This window comes from Camponotus vicinus, unplaced genomic scaffold, assembly GCF_025532165.1.
Source record: "Camponotus vicinus isolate PSW18456_S1 unplaced genomic scaffold, iyCamVici1.0 SCAF_5, whole genome shotgun sequence".
Taxonomy (NCBI): Eukaryota; Metazoa; Arthropoda; class Insecta; order Hymenoptera; family Formicidae; genus Camponotus; species Camponotus vicinus.
Genome location: NW_028141977.1, coordinates 19,409,513 through 19,429,327, shown reverse-complemented (window position 1 = coordinate 19,429,327; position 19,815 = coordinate 19,409,513). Strand labels below are relative to the sequence as shown.

Sequence of the window (19,815 nt, the reverse complement as noted above, 5' to 3'; positions counted from 1 at the left end):
ATTATTCGTATAAATTATATTCGAGATTCAGTGGAAAGATTGAGGATATGATGATACTTTTCAGTAAAATCATCTAACAAATCTGAAATGAGGGGCGCGGAAAAATTTCTGGTTATATGTCCCTTCCTTTTCGTACATTTATTTTTCAGTATCACATCGAAAAGTTATTCGGTTCTAGAAGAAAATGGAATGAAATTGCATAATTTCTGATGGCGGTAGCTGCATTAAATTGCAGTTAGTTCGCGCGCGCGCGCGCTCGCAATCTCGAGATCTATGTCGTACATTTCTCTTCACTCTCGGTGACGCGACATTCATTTCTCATTATGCCGCGCGGCCAAGATTAATCGGCCATACCGCGGAAATTCGGCGACATCCGGCGACGACGGCGAGCAGACAAAGATGACAGGTGTACAGAGCTCATATTGCCAATTAAGCGGTGATTAAAGATCCATCCGCGTATGATCGGCGATGTCTTAATTGCATGTCGTACTTTCGCTGCAATTAATTTTGCGCGCAAGAGATAAACTCATATCGCTTCTGAAACAGTCGGTTAATCGTAAAGTAATTTTACGCGTCTTGCATTGTTTGCACGAATTTTTTTTAGCGAGGAAAAAAACGAAAAGAGTAAAGAAATAAGAGAAACGCGAAATTTGAAGTACCATAGTATGTGATAAATTAAATTCCTTCAAGCAGAAAAATATAAAGGATTTATATTTTAAGTCATGAAAATTTTATTACTTATAAATTTTATTATTAATATTATTGAAATATAAAAGGATGCAATATGTAATGAAAATTTATATAATTTATATTTGAAGGACGAATAAATGACACAGTTTACGAGTGCATAGAATTTCTTTTTCATTATACGTATAAAGCTCATTATTTATTGCAACGTATATATATTGATTTTGTACGATAGTATCGCGCTTTCAGAAATTAATCATGTGTAAATTAAAAATACCTAAGACGGTATCTAGACTGACAATGTAAAATATATGGAGCTTGATATCGAATAAACGTCACGACATATGCATATAGATATCGGCAAATAAATAACTCATTTCTCAAGCAGAATTTACGATGGTTATTTATGTCATCGCAAAAAATAAACAAAAAAACCTAACACAATTTGTGTTGATGAAACAGACTGAAGTATAGAATGATATATCGACGTATGGTTTGGCTTAAAATCATATTGCACAAACGTTTAAATTCATTAGTGATTATTTTGAGAAACTATACGAGGAAAATAAACGTAAAAGATATACACCTTAAGTGTTTTACTTATACTAGTAATTAAGTTTTACTAAATTGGAATTTTTGAAATTAAAAACATAATAATTTTACAGATTTTCATTCAACCGAATTTCATATTAGTAAGATCTTTTTCATTCCGTAGTTTTGAATTATAATTTTACATACATTTATATTTGCAAAAGAAATTCTATAAACTAAATATGCAAAATTTTCACTTGTAATTATTGATTTTAACATTATATTGATAGAGGGAATTACCGATTGTCTGAAAATGTTCATGTGTATGTTCCATGAAATACATGTCGATTTATTTTAATCGCTCTGAAACACGAAAATCATTTTTGCGTGCTCGCAGAAATTCGATTAATTGAAACTCGTGATATATCAGCATAGGAAATAGACATCCTGATTTATCCATTCCTTCAAATTTAATATTTGATACTTTAATCCCGATTTAATATTTCTCATCCGGTTGAGAGAAGTCCTAAGTAGATATTCATTCATATTTTACCTTCTTAAATTATAAACAATATATTTTATGATTTAGCAATTCTAAATTTATTTTGTTTTTATAAAAAAGGTACAATACTCTTTTAAGAAAAAATATCTACAAAATTTAAATAATTTCTTTATTAATATAATATCTCTTGAAAAATAACTAGCGCTGATTTTGCTAAGAAAAAAAAAGAATCGTTAGTAATGTAATAGATCTTCACACTCTAGTTACTTTTTATGAAAAAAGTTATTTCAAGACTATAGAGTTGAACAAAATTTAATCTGAATAATCATCGTTTCAAAAATGATTAAAGTTTTAAATATAAATTAGTTTCATCTGGAATTATGACAAGATCAATTTAAAAATTCACCATCTTTTAATTTTCCCGAAATTTAAAAAAAAAAATAGATTCTTGCGCATAGTCTATCAATTTTTATATCTTCATCCCAATCCTTAATTCCCTCAGTCACGCGAAAATAGTCGCGATTGACTAATCTGCTAGATAATCGCTGTCCGAGTTGTCTTTCTCGAAACAAAACGCTCAGCTCTGAGAGAGGTGAATGCGAGACATATACAAGATACACTAGAATAAGAGGAGACCCGGGATGAGTTTTGCCGACTAACAGTGTGCCCCCCCTGTCTATCGTCTTCAAGGCGATGGTGTCGAATGTCCAGGTTCTCCAGCAGGCGGGCTCCGTGGAGAGGCTCAGCAGATTTCTCTGGTCCCTACCGGCATGCACCAGGTTGCATCGGCACGAGAGCGTCCTCAAGGCAAAGGCGATCGTCGCCTTCCATCGGGGCCAATTTAAGGAGCTCTACAGGATCCTGGAGAGTCATACCTTCAGCCCCAACAATCATCCCAAGCTACAAGCCCTCTGGCTCAAGGCCCACTACATCGAGGCTGAGAGGCTACGTGGCAGGCCCCTCGGCGCAGTCGGTTAGTAAGAATCTTTTAACGATCTTCTCATTTTCTTTATGGCACACGCGAAGAGTAAGATCAATCGAAATTATTCACGATAAAAATTTGAAAATGTATTGTCTCACAAATCATTCTTAATAATATCAATTCGATGAGGCATCTTTCATTTTTAGTGATCATTATTAGACTTGCAATGGAAAAGTATTTTCGTAGATAGACTGATACTAATGAGAGAGAGACGTAAATTGAATGCAATTCTCTAAGTGTAGATAAATTAATCGTGCAACATTAGATAGATTAAGGGATTCTTGAAAGTACAAGCAACTGTTTAGATCGATTACGTTATTAAAGAAAACCCAAGAATAAAATTTGTAAATATAGATATTAAATGTTTATCGAACTTTCCACATGTGCGAGTACATTTATCGAAGATACTAATGCCCGATTTCATCAACCGCGTTTAACTTTAATCTTAGTTCAACTCACTCTTTGTCTCTTTCTAAAGGAAGAATTAAAAGTGAGATAAAGAGTGAGTTAAACTAAGATTAAAGTTAAACGCGGTTGGTGAAATCGGGCATTAGTGTGTTAATCATTTTAGGATATGTCATTTTATTTACTTTCTATCTGTTAAGTTGTAAAATTTCTAAACAAAATTTATATGGTATACAATATTATATTGTATTTTTTTATATAATTTGGGGAATATAATTACTAAATATACTTGGATATTTCTACTATCTTTTTCTTATATTATCGCACAAAATAATGTAAGAGGGAAATATATATTGAAATATTATTATAATTACGTGACTTCTCCGCGTGATAATGGAAATTCTCCATTATTTCATGCAGCCCGCGGCTTGATCATTCGTTCATTATGATAGCTTATACGTTATTTATATATCTGTTATTCGAAATATATATATATATATATATATATATATATATATATATATATACATAGAATTGGCGTGAAATATTATTTCGCAAATGAAACTTAAACAATATCGGCGAGCGGCGTTTAAATCTCACGTTGCGTGGGCGCCACGTTTATTTTCGCGCTTAATGTTTATTGCGCGCGGCGATTAATAACGCGCGCGCGTTAGCAACGTAACGTTAACGGACGGAGTAAGTTAGCAGCGAGTGCAATTCGAGCTAATGAGCGGTATAGACTTGGCCCTATTTTACTCGCTCGGTCTTATTTGCGAGCGACGCGCGTAGAAGCCGTCGACGCCGTCGACCCGTTGCGCTCGTCCCAGAAACCAAATCCGTCCCTGAAAAAAGACAAGCTGAACAACAAAGCGCGCCTCTCGACTCGCATGCTAGCGGAATCAAAGTGCACGCTCTACGACGCCGCTTCCTCTTCCGTTCGTCCCGTAAATTCGACGCGATCGCCAGACGATGTCTCATTCATCGAGATATACAGATGTTTTATCAAAATATATCAAATTTTGAAAATGTTGATTTTCTTGACGATCAATAATCTTTTTTATCTTGAGATAAGATAAATTGTTATAGGTATTAAAAATGTTGATTTTTTTTTAAGACACAAAGGCCCGGTTGCACCAACATTATTTTAGCTTTAAGCGAAACTTAAATATATGTCTGTCTTTATTTATTTAGAAAAAAAGATAAAGATAGACATATATTTAAATCTCGCTTAAAGTTAAAATAACGTTGGTGCAACCGGGCCTAGTAGCCTCGCAATGACATTCTGGATCTTGAGATAAGGATGAAATATGCCAGCGAGATGTTCAAAATTAATGCTCTTGTTAATTCATTCTTTTGATGTTGATTTATCGAGAGATCAATGGAAATTATTTCTCCCTTTTCAGGAAAGTATCGAGTGCGTCGTAAGTTTCCGCTACCGCGCACTATCTGGGACGGCGAGGAAACGTCTTACTGCTTTAAGGAAAAGTCCAGGAGCGTTCTGAGGGATTGGTACGCCACCAATCCTTATCCGTCGCCGCGCGAAAAGCGAGAATTGGCGGAGAGCACTGGTCTCACCACCACGCAAGTCAGCAATTGGTTCAAAAACCGGAGGCAGAGAGACCGCGCCGCCGAGCACAGGTGAGTCTTTGATGCGTCAAGAGCCTTCAATTTCTAGTTTTAATTAATCGTCAACGATTCTTTTCGAAAAAAAGAGAAACATAGGACGAAATGTATTTTATATTGAAAAAATTCTCTAGAGCAAAGACGACAATATATATGATCAAAATATAATTATTTAATAGTGATAATAAATAGCCCTTAAAATTGAACGTTTCTTTTCTGTTGGACATATGCTCGGATTTTCACTATAAAATTTAATTATATTAAAAGTTGTTATTATTGAATTACTTTACTAAATAAATCAACTGAAATAATGTTAAATCGGGGGGTTGAAGCGATTCTCAAAGTACAAATGCGGCTGATTTAATCACAATTAGTGATTAAAAAATTTAAATTAAAATTCTTGACGGTAACAAACAGCTGTTTTATTAGACATTTTATTTAGACATCCGAGCGATGAAGTTACTCGAAGCGTCCGACGAAATAATCGTATAATTGACGAACGTTAGCGCGTGGAATTTTCGTCCGCGCGCGGAATAGGAGCGCCCGCCCGTAGGAAAGTCCCCGTGTTGTTTGGAAGGTCGTTGCTCTACATCCGATTTTAGAAACGAGCGGAGGCCCCATAACTATGTACGTAACGCGATGCCTTCCGCCGCGTAGCATCGTGTCGCATGCATTCGTTCGCGGCGGGCCGTCCTCTTCTTCTCTCTTCACCCGCGAGCGAATAATAAATAAATAACTATCAGCTCGGCCATCTGGCCACGCTGACAGAACCGCCGATCTCTCGTGAATTCTTTCGCGTAACTTTGAATTGCGAAACGATGGAAATCCCTTGGAAGAGTCGAAAAATACGGTCGGATGCTAAATAAGTGAAATAAGATATATAAATCTTTCAATCTTCTTAGTTTTGAGTGTCATATATTAAGATATATTTTTACAAATTTAAGTTACAAGTGCAAAACTTTTTTCCAAAAATAAGAAAAATTATAATTTTCTAATGAATCAAGTTAAAATTCGATATTAATAATAAATAATTGAATAGTGTAACATTAGAGTCTAAAATTCTTTCAAGAGATCTATATAAAGTAATCCGTTATAATAATTCGAAAAGGCAAACATGCGAAAGAGTAATTAAATGAATAATATATTGAAGTGATACGAAGACGTAGATGTTTTGTAGAATTTCCTGTAATTAATATGCGGCGAACGATACGTCTATATTTGCGATAATACCCTTCTAAAGCTATCGGATAGATCTATAGCATCTGCCAACTCATCTATAGGGTTCGTAAATATTCGTAAATTTTTGGATACGAACTTTATTCTGGAATTAATATTTCGTATATTCAGCGAATAATCGGTTGGATTTGCGCAGAGCAAACATTTCTTACACAAATAAGAATTTCTGCCAAAGTAAATAGTAACCCACAATTTTTTTAACCACGAAATCAGTAATTTCATTTGATTCAAGTTTCGATCGTTGAAAACGAATATTACGTTTATTCTTGACAAGAATACAATTGTTGCACAATTACAATATTAAAAATTTTTGGATACGAACTTTCTTCTGGAATTAATATTTCGTATATTCAGCGAACAATTGATTGAATTTGTCCAAAGCAAACATTTCTTACACAAATAGGAATTTCTGCCAAAGTAAACAGTAGCACACAATTTCTTAAACCACGAAATCAGTAGGTTCATTCGATTCAAATTTCGATCGTTGAAAACGAATATTACGTTTACTCTTGACAAGAATACAGTTTTCCAAAATTACAATATTAAAAATTGAATTTTAATTCGTCGACGATCTCGAACGTCACCGCGTTTTGATTCTGCGAACGTTAATTCGCGAACATCTCGTAGACGCGCACGCATCTCTGACCTCCTGCCTCTGTCCATGGGAATACACAGAAGCCATAAGAAATTCGATATGTTCCCCATGGCATGACGTGTGCCCTGCCACGGTGGTGCTTCCCACTTCCTCCCTCGCGAGAAGACGTAACCACGATTCGTATGGATGTATGTATCCTTCGATAAAGATGCTCTTTGCTAACGTTCTCGTTAACATATGGTCAGCAGAAATATTGAAAGACGTATTATTTTGTGGAATACTTTTCTACGGATTCATTTCTAATTTCTGATAAGTCTCACGTCAGTCGCGGGCAATAAAGTGATCATTTTTATAAAACATAAAATACATTAAACGTAGTCGATGTATTCATCTCATATAAATATATATACTTCAATTATTATTATTATTGAGTTGTTTGGCAAGTTTTCTTAATTGTTTATATTTTTTTATCTCATGTATATTTTATAAATAGAAATAAAATTATAAAAGTCTTTCGGAAGAATGTAATAGAATATATTATTATTACAAACAAATTCGCTAAAGAACGAAAGGAAGTTTCAATAATTTTGACGTTAATTGCAGATTCACTGAAACAGATATTATGCGTAATACGAGTTAATTATTTATTTATTACTTCGATTCGCGTCCTGTCAGGCTTGACTAAAAGATAGTGAAAATTCTCAGACCTGATTCAAAAAAAGCTTCTTGTGTTTCTATTTATTTCAATATAATATTTATAACAACGGAATATATAATGCACGCGTGAATAATACGTTAAAGGGCTGTAATTATTTGGCTGCTTAACGTCCGCACGCTGTCGGAAATTAAGTCGATCTCGCAGACGCAGGGGCGGCGTTTCCCCCCCGGGGACAGGGGCGTCTCGTGGGCGTCTGCGGCAGGCAAAAAACGTCAAATACGGGACCGTAGTCCTCCCCCGGGAGCTGTTATCGAACGATTTAACTACCTCGTTTCAACACGATATAACGCGCACGCTCGACGAAACGCAGGCTATGATCGTAAAAAAAGAGCGAGACAAATTAATAAGAGATAATGAATTAATTATGTATAGTTTGCGGCAACGCGTAGCGTCTCACGCATTTATCAAAGCGATGGTTGATTTTTGATACGAATTCTGTCACGCCATGAGGGTCGTGAAAGGATTTGAATAGCAATAATAAATACACAACAATAATTAATAACAAAAATAATATAAAAATATAACAACAGTAATTAATAACAAAAATAATATAAAAATATAACAACAGTAATTAATAACAAAAATATAAAAATATAACAAGAATAATTAATAACAAAAATAATATAAAAATATAACGAATAAATTAGCGATATTAATTTCCGGATCGTAATTTAATTCGCGTCAATTTTTTCCCTTACAAATTGTTTACGTGTCTTATCGCATAATTACAACGATGAACAATTGTATAGCAATTTGAGAACAATGCGTGCGTTCTACTGCGATTCATCGAGTGAACAGTCAAATGAATTAGTATCGGTAATCGATCCCGATTACAGATGCACGCGTAGCGCGACAAACTCGAGCGGAAGTATATAAGGTCGAAATCGCGTTAAAGATAAGCTCGGATCCATATAAACACCGTGAATTCTCGAAACATCCGGAACACCGTTCGCTCTCCCCACGACTCACGTTCTCTTCCCGTCGTAACGGACTTTAAACAATGAAACGTCAATCGAGATAAATCCTGTGGACGGTATGTTTTGCATACCGAAAAAAAAAATCGTCGATAAGAGGGAGGAAGGGAGGGAAGGTGACGGGCTCTACCCTTCTCTCTCTCTCTCTCTCTCTCTCTCTCTCTCTCTCTCTCTCTCTCTCTCTCTCTCTCTCTCTCTCCTCCCCGATCCTACTCTTAATTATCAGCGCGATTATTCGCGCCGACCGAGGCAGATACAGAATCGTCAGCATCCTGCGCGCGGCAAAGTGCATCCGTTGCACTTTGAGAAACGCACGATGCGCAAGTCAAGACGGGGCGACGTGTCACCGATCGACGGGGGGGGGGGGGGGGTGCGACGGCGTCACCCGTTGCAGCCGCATCGCTGCCGACGATAACGGAACCGCTGTCGCTGTTCTTGGTACTCGGTGTCCGGTGACGACGGAACGTGCGTGTATCGCCCAAACGCGAGATAACGTGCGTTGATGCTGATTAAGATGATCGGCGCCGCCGCCGGATAATCCCCCCCGGACTTGCCCCCCTCGTCGCGTCGTTTCTCGAAATTTTCCGACGAACGTCGGTATCGCGTTGCAATAGAGCGAGGGGGGGAAGAGGCTGCTTCCGCGCTACTTGAATTCGCTGAAAGCTTACCTTGATCCCGGGCTAAAAATGATATAAATAAATGGGACGGTCGCGCACATCGTCTCGTAATTTGACGTATTCTTGCGTATTTTAAGGATCTTACCTAAGATACGGAAAGGGTTGCGATTATGCCTCGCGATTAGGAAAGTGAAATTCGATAATACGTGTATCGAGTTTCCCTTAATGAAAGTTACTTCTTCGAGCTTCTCCCTTCGAGAGAACGATAGAGAAAAAATCGGCCAGCGTGGTTTATTGATTGTAACGGATATAAAAAGTGCCAGTATTAAAACTGGCCGTGTTGCTCTTGAGGATTGAAAAGCATGTTTTTTTTTCCTCCTCTTTTGCTCGAGTATCGATTTTATTGCTCGGCTTGAAAAATAAATGCCGCGTGTTTCGCGTTGGATCATTTTTTCCGCCTCGTCGAAAAGCGCCGCGCTATATGTCACTTAAAATGTGTCGATTTCGATCATCGAAACGAAAAACAAAAGGAACATGGAGAAGAGAGGGGGGCGAAGGGGGAGCGGATGCTGGTGCATCCACGAGTGCATTGTGCCTTCATTCTTCACGGTCGAAAATAAACTCCCGGCTGCACGCGCTGGTCGCACCGTGTATATTTTTTTGCTCTTTCTCTCTCCCCCTCTCTTTCTCTCTTTTTCTGTTTCTCTAGAGAGCGACCGCGTTTGTATATATGGCGCTTAAAACATCTTTATTACTGTCGCGCTGGTCCCGTTGATGGAAAGTCGCACCATCGTGATCTTCGAAGGGCTCGCTCTGAAGGACCAAGGACAATAACGCATGGTGCTGGAAATAAATAAGGAGCAAAATGCATGGATATCTTCCCTTTATGGTCGTAAAACTCTTCTTCGATTTATCGTTTCTCGAATTTATTATTCTTTGACCGAATTATTTAGCTGAGATTATTGGCAATTAAAACGAGAGTGTTTGAGTTACCGAAGCATATTTAGATATCAAAACGCGATCTTTCTGATGAATGCTTTTATTTTCTCCTTTACTCAATAAGAATTTATTATATAAAGCACGCGGCAATGTTATATAATTGTCATAATCGACATAATAGAAGCAAAATTAGCTTGCGAAATTGTAAAAATTGCAAAAGTTTTTCCAAGGATTCTGAAATTTATATTATAATAGATCTGTAAAAAATGAAATAAAATATGAGAATTAAAAATTATATTATAATAGACTTGTAAAAAATGAAATAAAATATGAGAATTAAAAATTATATTATAATATTGTAAAAATGAAATAAAATGTGAGAATTAAAAATTTCAACAATAATTTTACGAGACATAATAACGCGTTTCGATAATATTATAAAAGGAGATGGCACAGTCGCTTCGATGGCTGGGTTTGCCGTCCGCTTTCTCGATAGATCGAAGGGCTATATCACGCTGGCAGAAGCCAGTAATGGCTTCGTCGTTGTTCTCCAATGTCAACAAAACATTGCTAATGTACCAACCCTCGAACGCTCGCCCTCGCCCTCATCCTCGCCCTCGTCTTTTCGCCTCTTCCCCTTCATCCGACGACGCAGACAGAAAAATGGAGAGAGAGAAAACGGGAGAGACGTTATTTCCAGCCAACCCGTCTTATCTCGTGCGATCGATTTGTTGTTAAAATTTTAAATCGTCTTACAAGGACCGATCTAAGCGATGACTCCTCTCAGTTGACCTCGATTCGATCGATCGATGCCATGAAATATAGAAATTATATATACTTAGATACTATAAATTACATACTTAAATAAAGTTTTTACGTTGTCTAGAAATTAGCATCGTTGCGATTAATTTTTCACGCATATATAATTTTAAGTAACTTAATAAAACTTTTCAATCGTGCGGAATTTAAAAGCATCTTGTTATATTTTACATATATATATATATATATATATATATATATATATATATATATATATATATATAATTAGACATTTAATAATTTTATAATATTTTTTAATTTTCATGCTGTTTTTTTTATACACGAGTTTCATATACGGATGATAAATTTATTTACAATTCAAAGGATGGTGTATAAGAAAAGGATACCTACCTAGTTTCGGCTTATTACGGATTAATACGTAAATTGTAAACACAGCGAGATTGTGTTCCATGGCCGTCGCTTGGAAACTACTGGCAGGAAGATTAACGTCTCTCTTATTCGCCGCCGGTACCGTCAGATTGTCCACTTTAGATTAGATTAGATTAGGGGCGGACGTTTTATTCGCGCGCCGCATAAGCGAAACGCACGCCGGAGAGAGGAAGGCGCCCCGGCTGCTCACCGCGTTTGTTTGTGGCGACGTTTTATCGGGCGACGTGTGCGGTTCTTCTGACGTTTTCTACGAACTGGACTCACTCGATGATCCGCCGTATCATTGTCGTAAAATTCTACGCGTGAACAAAGAAGGAGCGGCGTGCATAACGATTAAATCTGTATATTTTAGAAATATAAAAGCTGTTGCGAGAGAAACGATAATTAATCGAAGGCAATTGTAATATTAAATGTACCAAAGAAAAAAAGACAACTTTCGACAGATATTTATCTGAAACTTAATTAGTTTCATATTTTTATAGTTGCAATCGAATAGTTTTACAGAAAATCAAAGAGAGAGAAAGAAAAGAGATCTTTATATTTTAATTATAATATTATTAATTTAAAAAATCTTTTAATTATAATATAATCATAACGTTATTTTTCGCAATGTATTATAACTTTAAGTTTTTAAGTTTCAAACAAATAATCAGATAAATATATATATTAATAGAAAATATATGAGATACACGTATGATTGTGAGCATATTATAGGGAAGTAATTAAGAAATAATAATTATCAATTATTATTGAATACTAGTATCATAATTATTTCTCGATCGAGCTTTTATCATTAGAAAAAGAGTAGATAAAAAAAATGCAAGATAAAATTAAAGCAGACTAAAAATAAAATTCAAGTTAAAATCATAATAGAGTGCACGAGAGATATTTTTAATAGATAATTTTTAGCAATATTTTACATTTCTACAATTTTGATGATAAAATTTATAAGGATTAAGTTTCAGTAACTCCGATGCTTTTACTGTATAATGATGTAAAAATACATATCAATAACGCGTTGCACTTTTTCCAAAGTTACACAGTATTACAATATGGAATAAAAATGAAATACGATACGATTTTATGTTTAATACGATTTAATGTTTATTTTATTAATATATTCTTCACCTCATTGTGAATAATATGTATATATTTTATTGAAATTTTTGCGAGTATAAAATTTTTAATCATTACTTTATTAAACAGAATAATAGGCAGACTCGAGGAGCGAATGTGTTTGTGCAATATATTAAATAAAAATATTAAACAGTTCACCAGAATCTTAATGAATTATAAAATTTATTAAGAATAATACTTGTGACTAAAAATAAACGTACAGCAAATTTGTCATTATTTTTGTGCGATTTGCGACATTTTTGTTTTTAGTCATAAATATTATTCTTATTGAATTTTAATTTGCTGAGGTTCTTGTGAATTGTTTACATAATTTTCTATTTCATATATATTGTGCATACACCTACTCTATTTGCTTCTCGAATCTGGATATTATGTTGATTATTTTCATCGGAATCTTTTTCATAATCCCTTTATTACTTGTGAAACATGCACCGTGTTAAAGTTTAACGAAAACAATGATTCTTACCGTCGTTTAATCCGATTAATTTCGATTCATCCGTCTCACTCACATTTCTCGGTAATATCTATTAATATTTTTAAATGGCATTCAAATAGCACTTGGCTCATATATATGCATATATATACTTTCTCATTCTAGATATATAATATTGATGACATATGTAATATCTACATTCTCGATTCCTAAGATGGAAAGTAAGTTCGCGCTTAAGTTTTCATCCACCGTTAAACTTTAACGACACAATTTCGCTTATTCGATTATCGTACGGTTGATTAACCGCGCGTAGCTATCGATTCGCGGACAAGGGAGTTAAAAATAATCGAAGTGGCGGCTTCTCCTGGAAGGGACAGTATGCCTTTGGCCGGATGTGGAAAGAAACAGATGGGGGAGTCAGCGTCGAGGGGGCGTAACGGCTGCGGGGGTGGCCGATAAGGGTTAGACACGGGGGTGGCTGCGCCAATATTGACTGCTTCTGAAAAGCAGAGACTCGCCGGTGACACAAAAGAGGGTGGCGCTACTTTACTTCGCCCTTCGTACAACTCCTACGTATTCTTTCGGCTTTCGACATGGCGTCTGACTGGCTAACTTCGTCTGTCATCATTAATCACTCCAAGCTTCGAAATACTCTCGAGAGGACTTTCTCTCTTTCAAGCGATTAAATCGATATCGGACGAGAAAAAATCTAACCCTGGATATTTTTTTAAAAAAGAAGAAAAATTTGATTTGATTATCTTTGACTTTAGGTATATATGTAATGTAAAAATTTCGAATTATAGATCTACGTAATTATAAATGTAATTAATGCTCCCCTAAATTAATGCTCCAATTAATATTCCTCCAAGTCATATAAATTATATTATATAAATTATATCATATAAATTATAAATTAGACATTGATCTTTTGATATTCAGTTTTACATAATCCACGCAATATTGAACACGATCTAATATATGCATGATTTGTTTTATTATTTGACATCTTCAATTTCGCTAATAATAAACATAGGGTTTCGACCGATATAATTATGAAATATATTTTTCAACTAATTAAAATCCACTTTGGATTCATTCACGTTTGATAACATTTTGTTCGCGCAGCTGATTCATAAACGTCAGTCGCGATTTGGATGACAGCAGTTTTTATCGCCAAATCCTCACGGGATTCGCGATGATATATCCGATGGGGGATCGACGTTTGGTTGAGGCACGTGAATTTTTTCGACATCGATCACGCGAAAGACGAACGCGAATTTTCGCGCGCGAATAAAGACGCTTTCGGGTCAAGCGGAAGGAGACACTCGTTTAGATTGTAACGCCGCGACATGGCCCCGAAATAGCCGCGCGAATACTGGTACCATTCCCCGGTTTACGGTTACAGCGGGCACGGTGTCTGGGCAGCGCGCTGCCCGTGTCTGTAACCAGAGAACCCATTTCAACGCCGTATGCCGTCGCCGTATATCCGCTTCCGAGATTTCTTGACTACAAATGTCAAATTCTCGGCGTTGATTAATCCCCCCGACCACATTATGTCGTAATTAAAACGACAAATTGCATCATAAAAATTCGCGCATCGCGGCAAAAAATCGGTACCTTGCTCCTTAAAATTGTATCGTGATATATATTTATTTTGTTAATTGTATTAAAAATAATTATACATATATCTAATGAATATTCGTTATCAAAATTGTCTGATATTGATCATTTCGATCTCCTCCGGTCGATGTTACTCGATCTAAATCCTCCGCTACTAGCGCGTAGTTCTGTATTCGTTTATATTTTTGCATCGATTGTGTAATCAGAGACAGCTCTCGAAAGAGCGTGGTAAGAGAGGAGAAGACAGACTCAAGGAAATCGTTGAGACGCCGAGCAATTTTCCGCGACGAAGCGTCACTTCCATGTCATGCGGGAATTGGGCGCGGCTCAACGTCGCCAAGGTCGAACCAAGATACTTGGCTTATGCAATTTTCACGATATAAAAATGTGTTTATTTTCCCGAAACTATGTTGACACCAGTCTAAAAAAGAGACGCATCCGTTGTACTTGTAGATTGAATTTTCGGGAATGTATCGACATTTTTTTATATTTCTTTTTTGTCTCTTAATTTTTCAATATTTTTTATTTCTCACTTCCTTCAAGGTCTGTAAGGATTTTTCTATACTTGTCTCACGCTTGATTTTATGATGACAAACTTTTCGACAAGAGTGGGATCGATTTTTTCAAGATAAATTTTAAAGGATCAGTATTTAATTTTTATAATTTTATCTATATAATTTTGACAAAACTGGAAACACTTGATAATGATTGATATCAAAGTATGCAAAGCCTTCCTCCCCCACAAGTAGGTGATCCGCCAAAAAAATATCAAGACATTTTATTATCATACCTTATTATATGTCTTGTTTCTGAATTAATTCAGTAGATATTTTATTAACAATAATTTTTATTAATTTTTAATTACAGCGAAATTTATTTTATGTAGAAACATATTTCCTCGTAATTTTTTTCTCTACTTCTCTCCTAAAAACTCGTACATATATTTTTTTATTTTTAAAAAATACGGAAAAACAATATAATTAACGAGAAAAGAAAAACCTACAACAATAATATTGGCATTTTTAAAAATTTTCTGTGCTATTACTATATAATATATAATATTTATTCCACCATTTCTTCGATTCGATTCGTTTTCCGGCGGATTCACGTAGTGAAAATAGTCCTATCCTCTCCGCCATGTCCTTCCATGCGGACCCCCTCCAAGGGGCCCCATGCGTGTAGCGGACACATTCGCACGCGCGTTGCATTCTGGGAATGCGTGCATGAATGAATGCCCCTCTGTCCCCCACGGTTCTGAACAAGAAGAAGAGGAAGAGACGAGGGATCGCGGGGGGGTGCGGAGGGGAACGAAGGGGGATTCGAGCGGCTCGTTCTCTTTTTCAACGGCAGCGGGAACGAGGCGGGCCCTTTCGGCCCTTACGTGCCCACATGTGGACCCTTCCCGCGAGCTGTCAGATTTGACGTGGTCTTCTTCAAAGCGGTTTTCACCGAGCGTACCTCCCCCTCCCCCCTATCCCGTCTTTTTTCGTCCCCAAAAATGGCTGAGACGATTCAACATGGCCGTGTTCGTCTCTTTCTTTCTCGCTCTCGCGTGTTTTTCCTTTTTTCTTTTTTTTTTCTTCGGCAAAAGGGCGGTCGAGGGGCATTGCGCATTCAGTGGCGCCTTTCAATCTCAGACGAATCCTTTGTAGTGGTTTGCGGTTGGGCGTTCATCCTCTTCGATCAGCGCGCGAGCGTGTCCTTCGAGAGAAAGGGAATACGTATCACGTATAATCGGCCAAATTGAGATGCACGTTCAATTCGGAACATATGACGAAATCAAGTAATTCTAAACTTTGTTTATTCTCTTTTTTTTCTCTCTTTCTAAAATAAGAATTCTCGTTAATAAAATATCCACCGTGAATTAAATCAAGAAGACGTAATAAGATCTCTGTTATACTTATATTTTTAATTTTTTTTGCGAATCATCTATTTAGGATTTTGCCTACTTTGATATCAAATCATTATCGGGTATTTCTAGTTTTGTCAATTGTACACGTGATAATAAGTCTGGAAATCTCGAGGATTCGTGCTGGGTGTCCCTTTGGGGCTTCTTCCGGAATTAAATCCGGGATTAATTCACACACGACGCCGACGGATTGACGAGACGAGATGATGACAGAGATCCCCATTCGCTCGTGTGTGACACACTCGCGGTACATCGAAAACTACCGGCGTACCGGCAGGTTCGGCGTAATCCGGATTAAAAAATCCCAAAACAGCAAAAGCGTTTTAACTTCCTAATACGAGCGCGGGGACGCGTCCCCTATCTGCGGGGATCTCGTCGATCCGTCGTAAATAACGGTGCGTCTCTGATAGATCTATGGAAAATAGCGAGCTGGACCGGCCACCGAGTCGACGACCACCACGGTTGGTGGCGCGTTCAAATAGAGAAAAAGAAATGGAATGAACGGGCTTTCATTTTTTATCGAAATCTTTTTTATGCCGTACAAGGGGATTGTTCCTTTTAATACGGACGTGGAAGCTTCTTTAGTGTAATAAGAATTTATAGAATATTAATTTTATATTACAATATATATTTGTTACAATAATAAGTAATATACATTGTAATATACTGGATGTAAGTCTTTCTTTTGTCGATGAATTCTTCATAATAAACAATTAGGTAATAGAATTTTTTTTCAAATAATTTGTCTAGACTTCTCTTTAATAGAACCTTAATTCGAAGATTAATCAGAAAAATATTTAATATAAAGAATTAGAACCTGGATATTTAATTCTGGAAATAAAAATTGATCAAATTCGTTTAACTTATTATTATTATTATTAATATATGATTCAATGAAAAAGAGTAAAAAAGATTATATATAATATAATATACTATAATATTATAATATAAAAATAAAATTAGCTCCCTATTTTTCAATCCCTTAAAGAAATAATCGCTTTGTTTCGCTCTTATTGCTAGAATAATTAAGAGTTTATTGCAAACGATTTAGCAGAATTTATGAGTTATCCATTACATCGCAAGACAACATGTGTTATGCTGCAAAACTGGTACAATCTCCCCCAATATATTGTTGATTTTTGAATTGAATTTAGGCGGATTTCAAATTCGTACATTTGGCACGAGAACGTGAATTCTTTGGCACATTCTTTACGATGCATTACGTTAAATTAAATCAAATCACGATAATTAAAATACTATGATGTGCGTCATTTATCGAAATAATTGTTGACATGCACTAATGAATGTCAAATCGTAATTCTTTCTTATTTAATTTATATCCTTTTTATACGAGAATCTTTGCTCTTCGCAAACAAGCATTTTGTTAGAAGATTATCAATTAGAAGCTATGAACTAAACAAACTTTATAAATCTTTCGCATAATAATCTACCGACGAAAAAAATTGACTTTTATTATCGGCATAATAATTCTAGATATCTTAAAACAATAAAATATAATTTTAATTACTATTATTATTAATCTTAATGATTATTATTTTCTGGCGAATATACCATTTTTTATTTAGGAGAAATTGATTTTGTATTTACATATCATAATAGAAATATCGTCAACCTCTCGATTATAGTTTGAGATATTTATCATTTCCATTACCGGAAATCGAACCTGTCGAAATTGCATCATTTATAATCCCTGACGGATTTTTTTGCGCTAGTGAATTTCGTGCAGATGATCCCGTGTCCGCGCGAGAAATTCACCCGGACAGATTCGAGAGTCTGCAGGTAGAGAGAAGGCGAGAGCCATAGTTTACAAACAGAGGCTCGTACGGTGTGTACACGGTACGCTGCCTCCCATTATTTTAGGCCCGGGAAACTCTCCTTCCCTATCTGCTTATGGAATCAGCTGCCAGTAACTTCCTCGGCGCGTTCACCTGCCGAGAGGAGTGGACGCGGGATCCTTCAGCCCCCGGAGTTTCCACAGGAAAATCCGCCGTTTCTTTCCTCGAGATTCCGAGGCCGACAAACGAGTCAGCCGATCTTCAATTTGCTCTCCACGGGCCCCGGAGTTTGCCTTTCTGCCTTCCTCAGCGAGTTAAGTAATCCCGGAGGCAAAACTGGCGGTCTCTTCGAGAGCGAAACGCGAGGGTTGCGTGGGATATTTGGAATGCGAAAAATAAATTTGGAAATTTCATAGAAGAACACGCTAATTTAAACTGACTTGTAGATTTAGAGGTTGCTGGTCCAGTAAAATTTTTCTCACGTACGTTGCAAGATTCTCGATATATCACATTCGGCTCTCGAAGAATTCAAGTCCCTATTTATTTGGATACTATTAATGACACGGGAAAATAAAAAGAGAGAGAAATAAACGGAGAGAAAGAGAAAGGGCTCGTTATGACTCGGCAATCGCACTCTGACCCAAACTCGTTTCTACGGGAGAGAATATCGCACGTAGGCTAGAATAAAGTGTGCGACAACACAGAGGCGACAGAGCCGATATAATCTGATTTTATGAGGAAACCATGGCATAGAAAGAGAGAAGGCGAGAGGAGGGGGAAGATGCTATCGGGTCTCGTATACTGGTCCCAAGCGATATAAACTTAGACACGCGAATTAGCGATGCCGCGATAGCATCTCATTTCGAGGCGAGCGTGCGATCGGGAATTTATCGAGAAATTAAATTAGAAATTATGCTAATTTGCGACGGCCTATATATATACGTGTAAGTAATACTACACATAGACATGGCCCTTTTCTCACCCCGAAATCGATCGTCATGAATGAGCGGCTGCGGCGTCGCGTTTCCTTAGTTATTTATACGTGATTTGCGCTACTCAATTAAAGACAGCTTCTATAAGATCGCTCGTACAGTATGCGCGATGTAATTTCGCTCGTTCCTAAAGTTTGCATAATGCAAATTTCTAAGACAATTTTATCAAAGTTAAAAGGAAATGTGAGACAAAAAATATGTATTTACGGATTTTATATGTAATCTGATTAGATAGATTAAATCTGTTTATATAGATTATCGATTAATTATGTGGAATAAATTAAATTATATTAGGTATGTTCAACTCAAACGACTGAGATATTGAAATATATCATAATATTATATCAAATATAAAATAGATAATTGAAACAGTTAATAAATTAATAAAATTAATAAACAAAATAATTAATAAAAGAGTAATTAATATTATTTTATATGGATAATCTAAATTTGCCGTAAAAAATTTACTCGTGCGATTATTTACTTTCTTCAATGACTTAATAACCAGAGTCGTCGATCTCAGATTTGACGAAGAAGATAATGATCGGCGAAGGCGCGGCTATGGTTTAATCGGCCGGTTTGTAAATAAGTATTTACTTCGAAATTCCGCGGCGGTCGCCAAGATCGATTCGTTCATTTTTCGTGAGACAACGGCAACTCACGTAGAACCGTCCGCAGATAAAATCTCGTCGCATTCCTGGCATTTTTTATAATCCTTGACATTGATCTCGACGTGGTCGCGCGCGCAACAGAAACATAAACGGAATGTCCAAAATGAAAAATTTATTACTTTTGTATAATAACGCAATATTATATAATGTACGCTCATTAAACACATAAAATATCTCTTATTTTACTTAACTAATTTTAATGTAAATGTTTTCATTATAAAATTTATTTCCATTAATTG

At 36.2% G+C, this 19,815-nt stretch overlaps 1 protein-coding gene across 3 annotated transcripts in view; it reads left to right on the top strand.

The window, feature by feature from the left end:
* Positions 1-19,815, top strand: part of So (SIX homeobox 1 protein sine oculis) — a 32,443-nt gene that overhangs the window by 5,067 nt on the left and 7,561 nt on the right. The window contains exons 2-3 of one of the 3 annotated variants that reach the window (XM_083099190.1): positions 2,441-2,693; positions 4,511-4,745. In XM_083099190.1, coding sequence (XP_082955316.1) covers positions 2,441-2,693; positions 4,511-4,745 — 488 coding nt within the window. Of the gene's footprint in view, positions 1-2,410; positions 2,694-4,510; positions 4,746-19,815 lie in introns of all 3 variants that reach the window. The other 2 variants (XM_083099189.1, XM_083099188.1) reach the window with 2 other exon arrangements.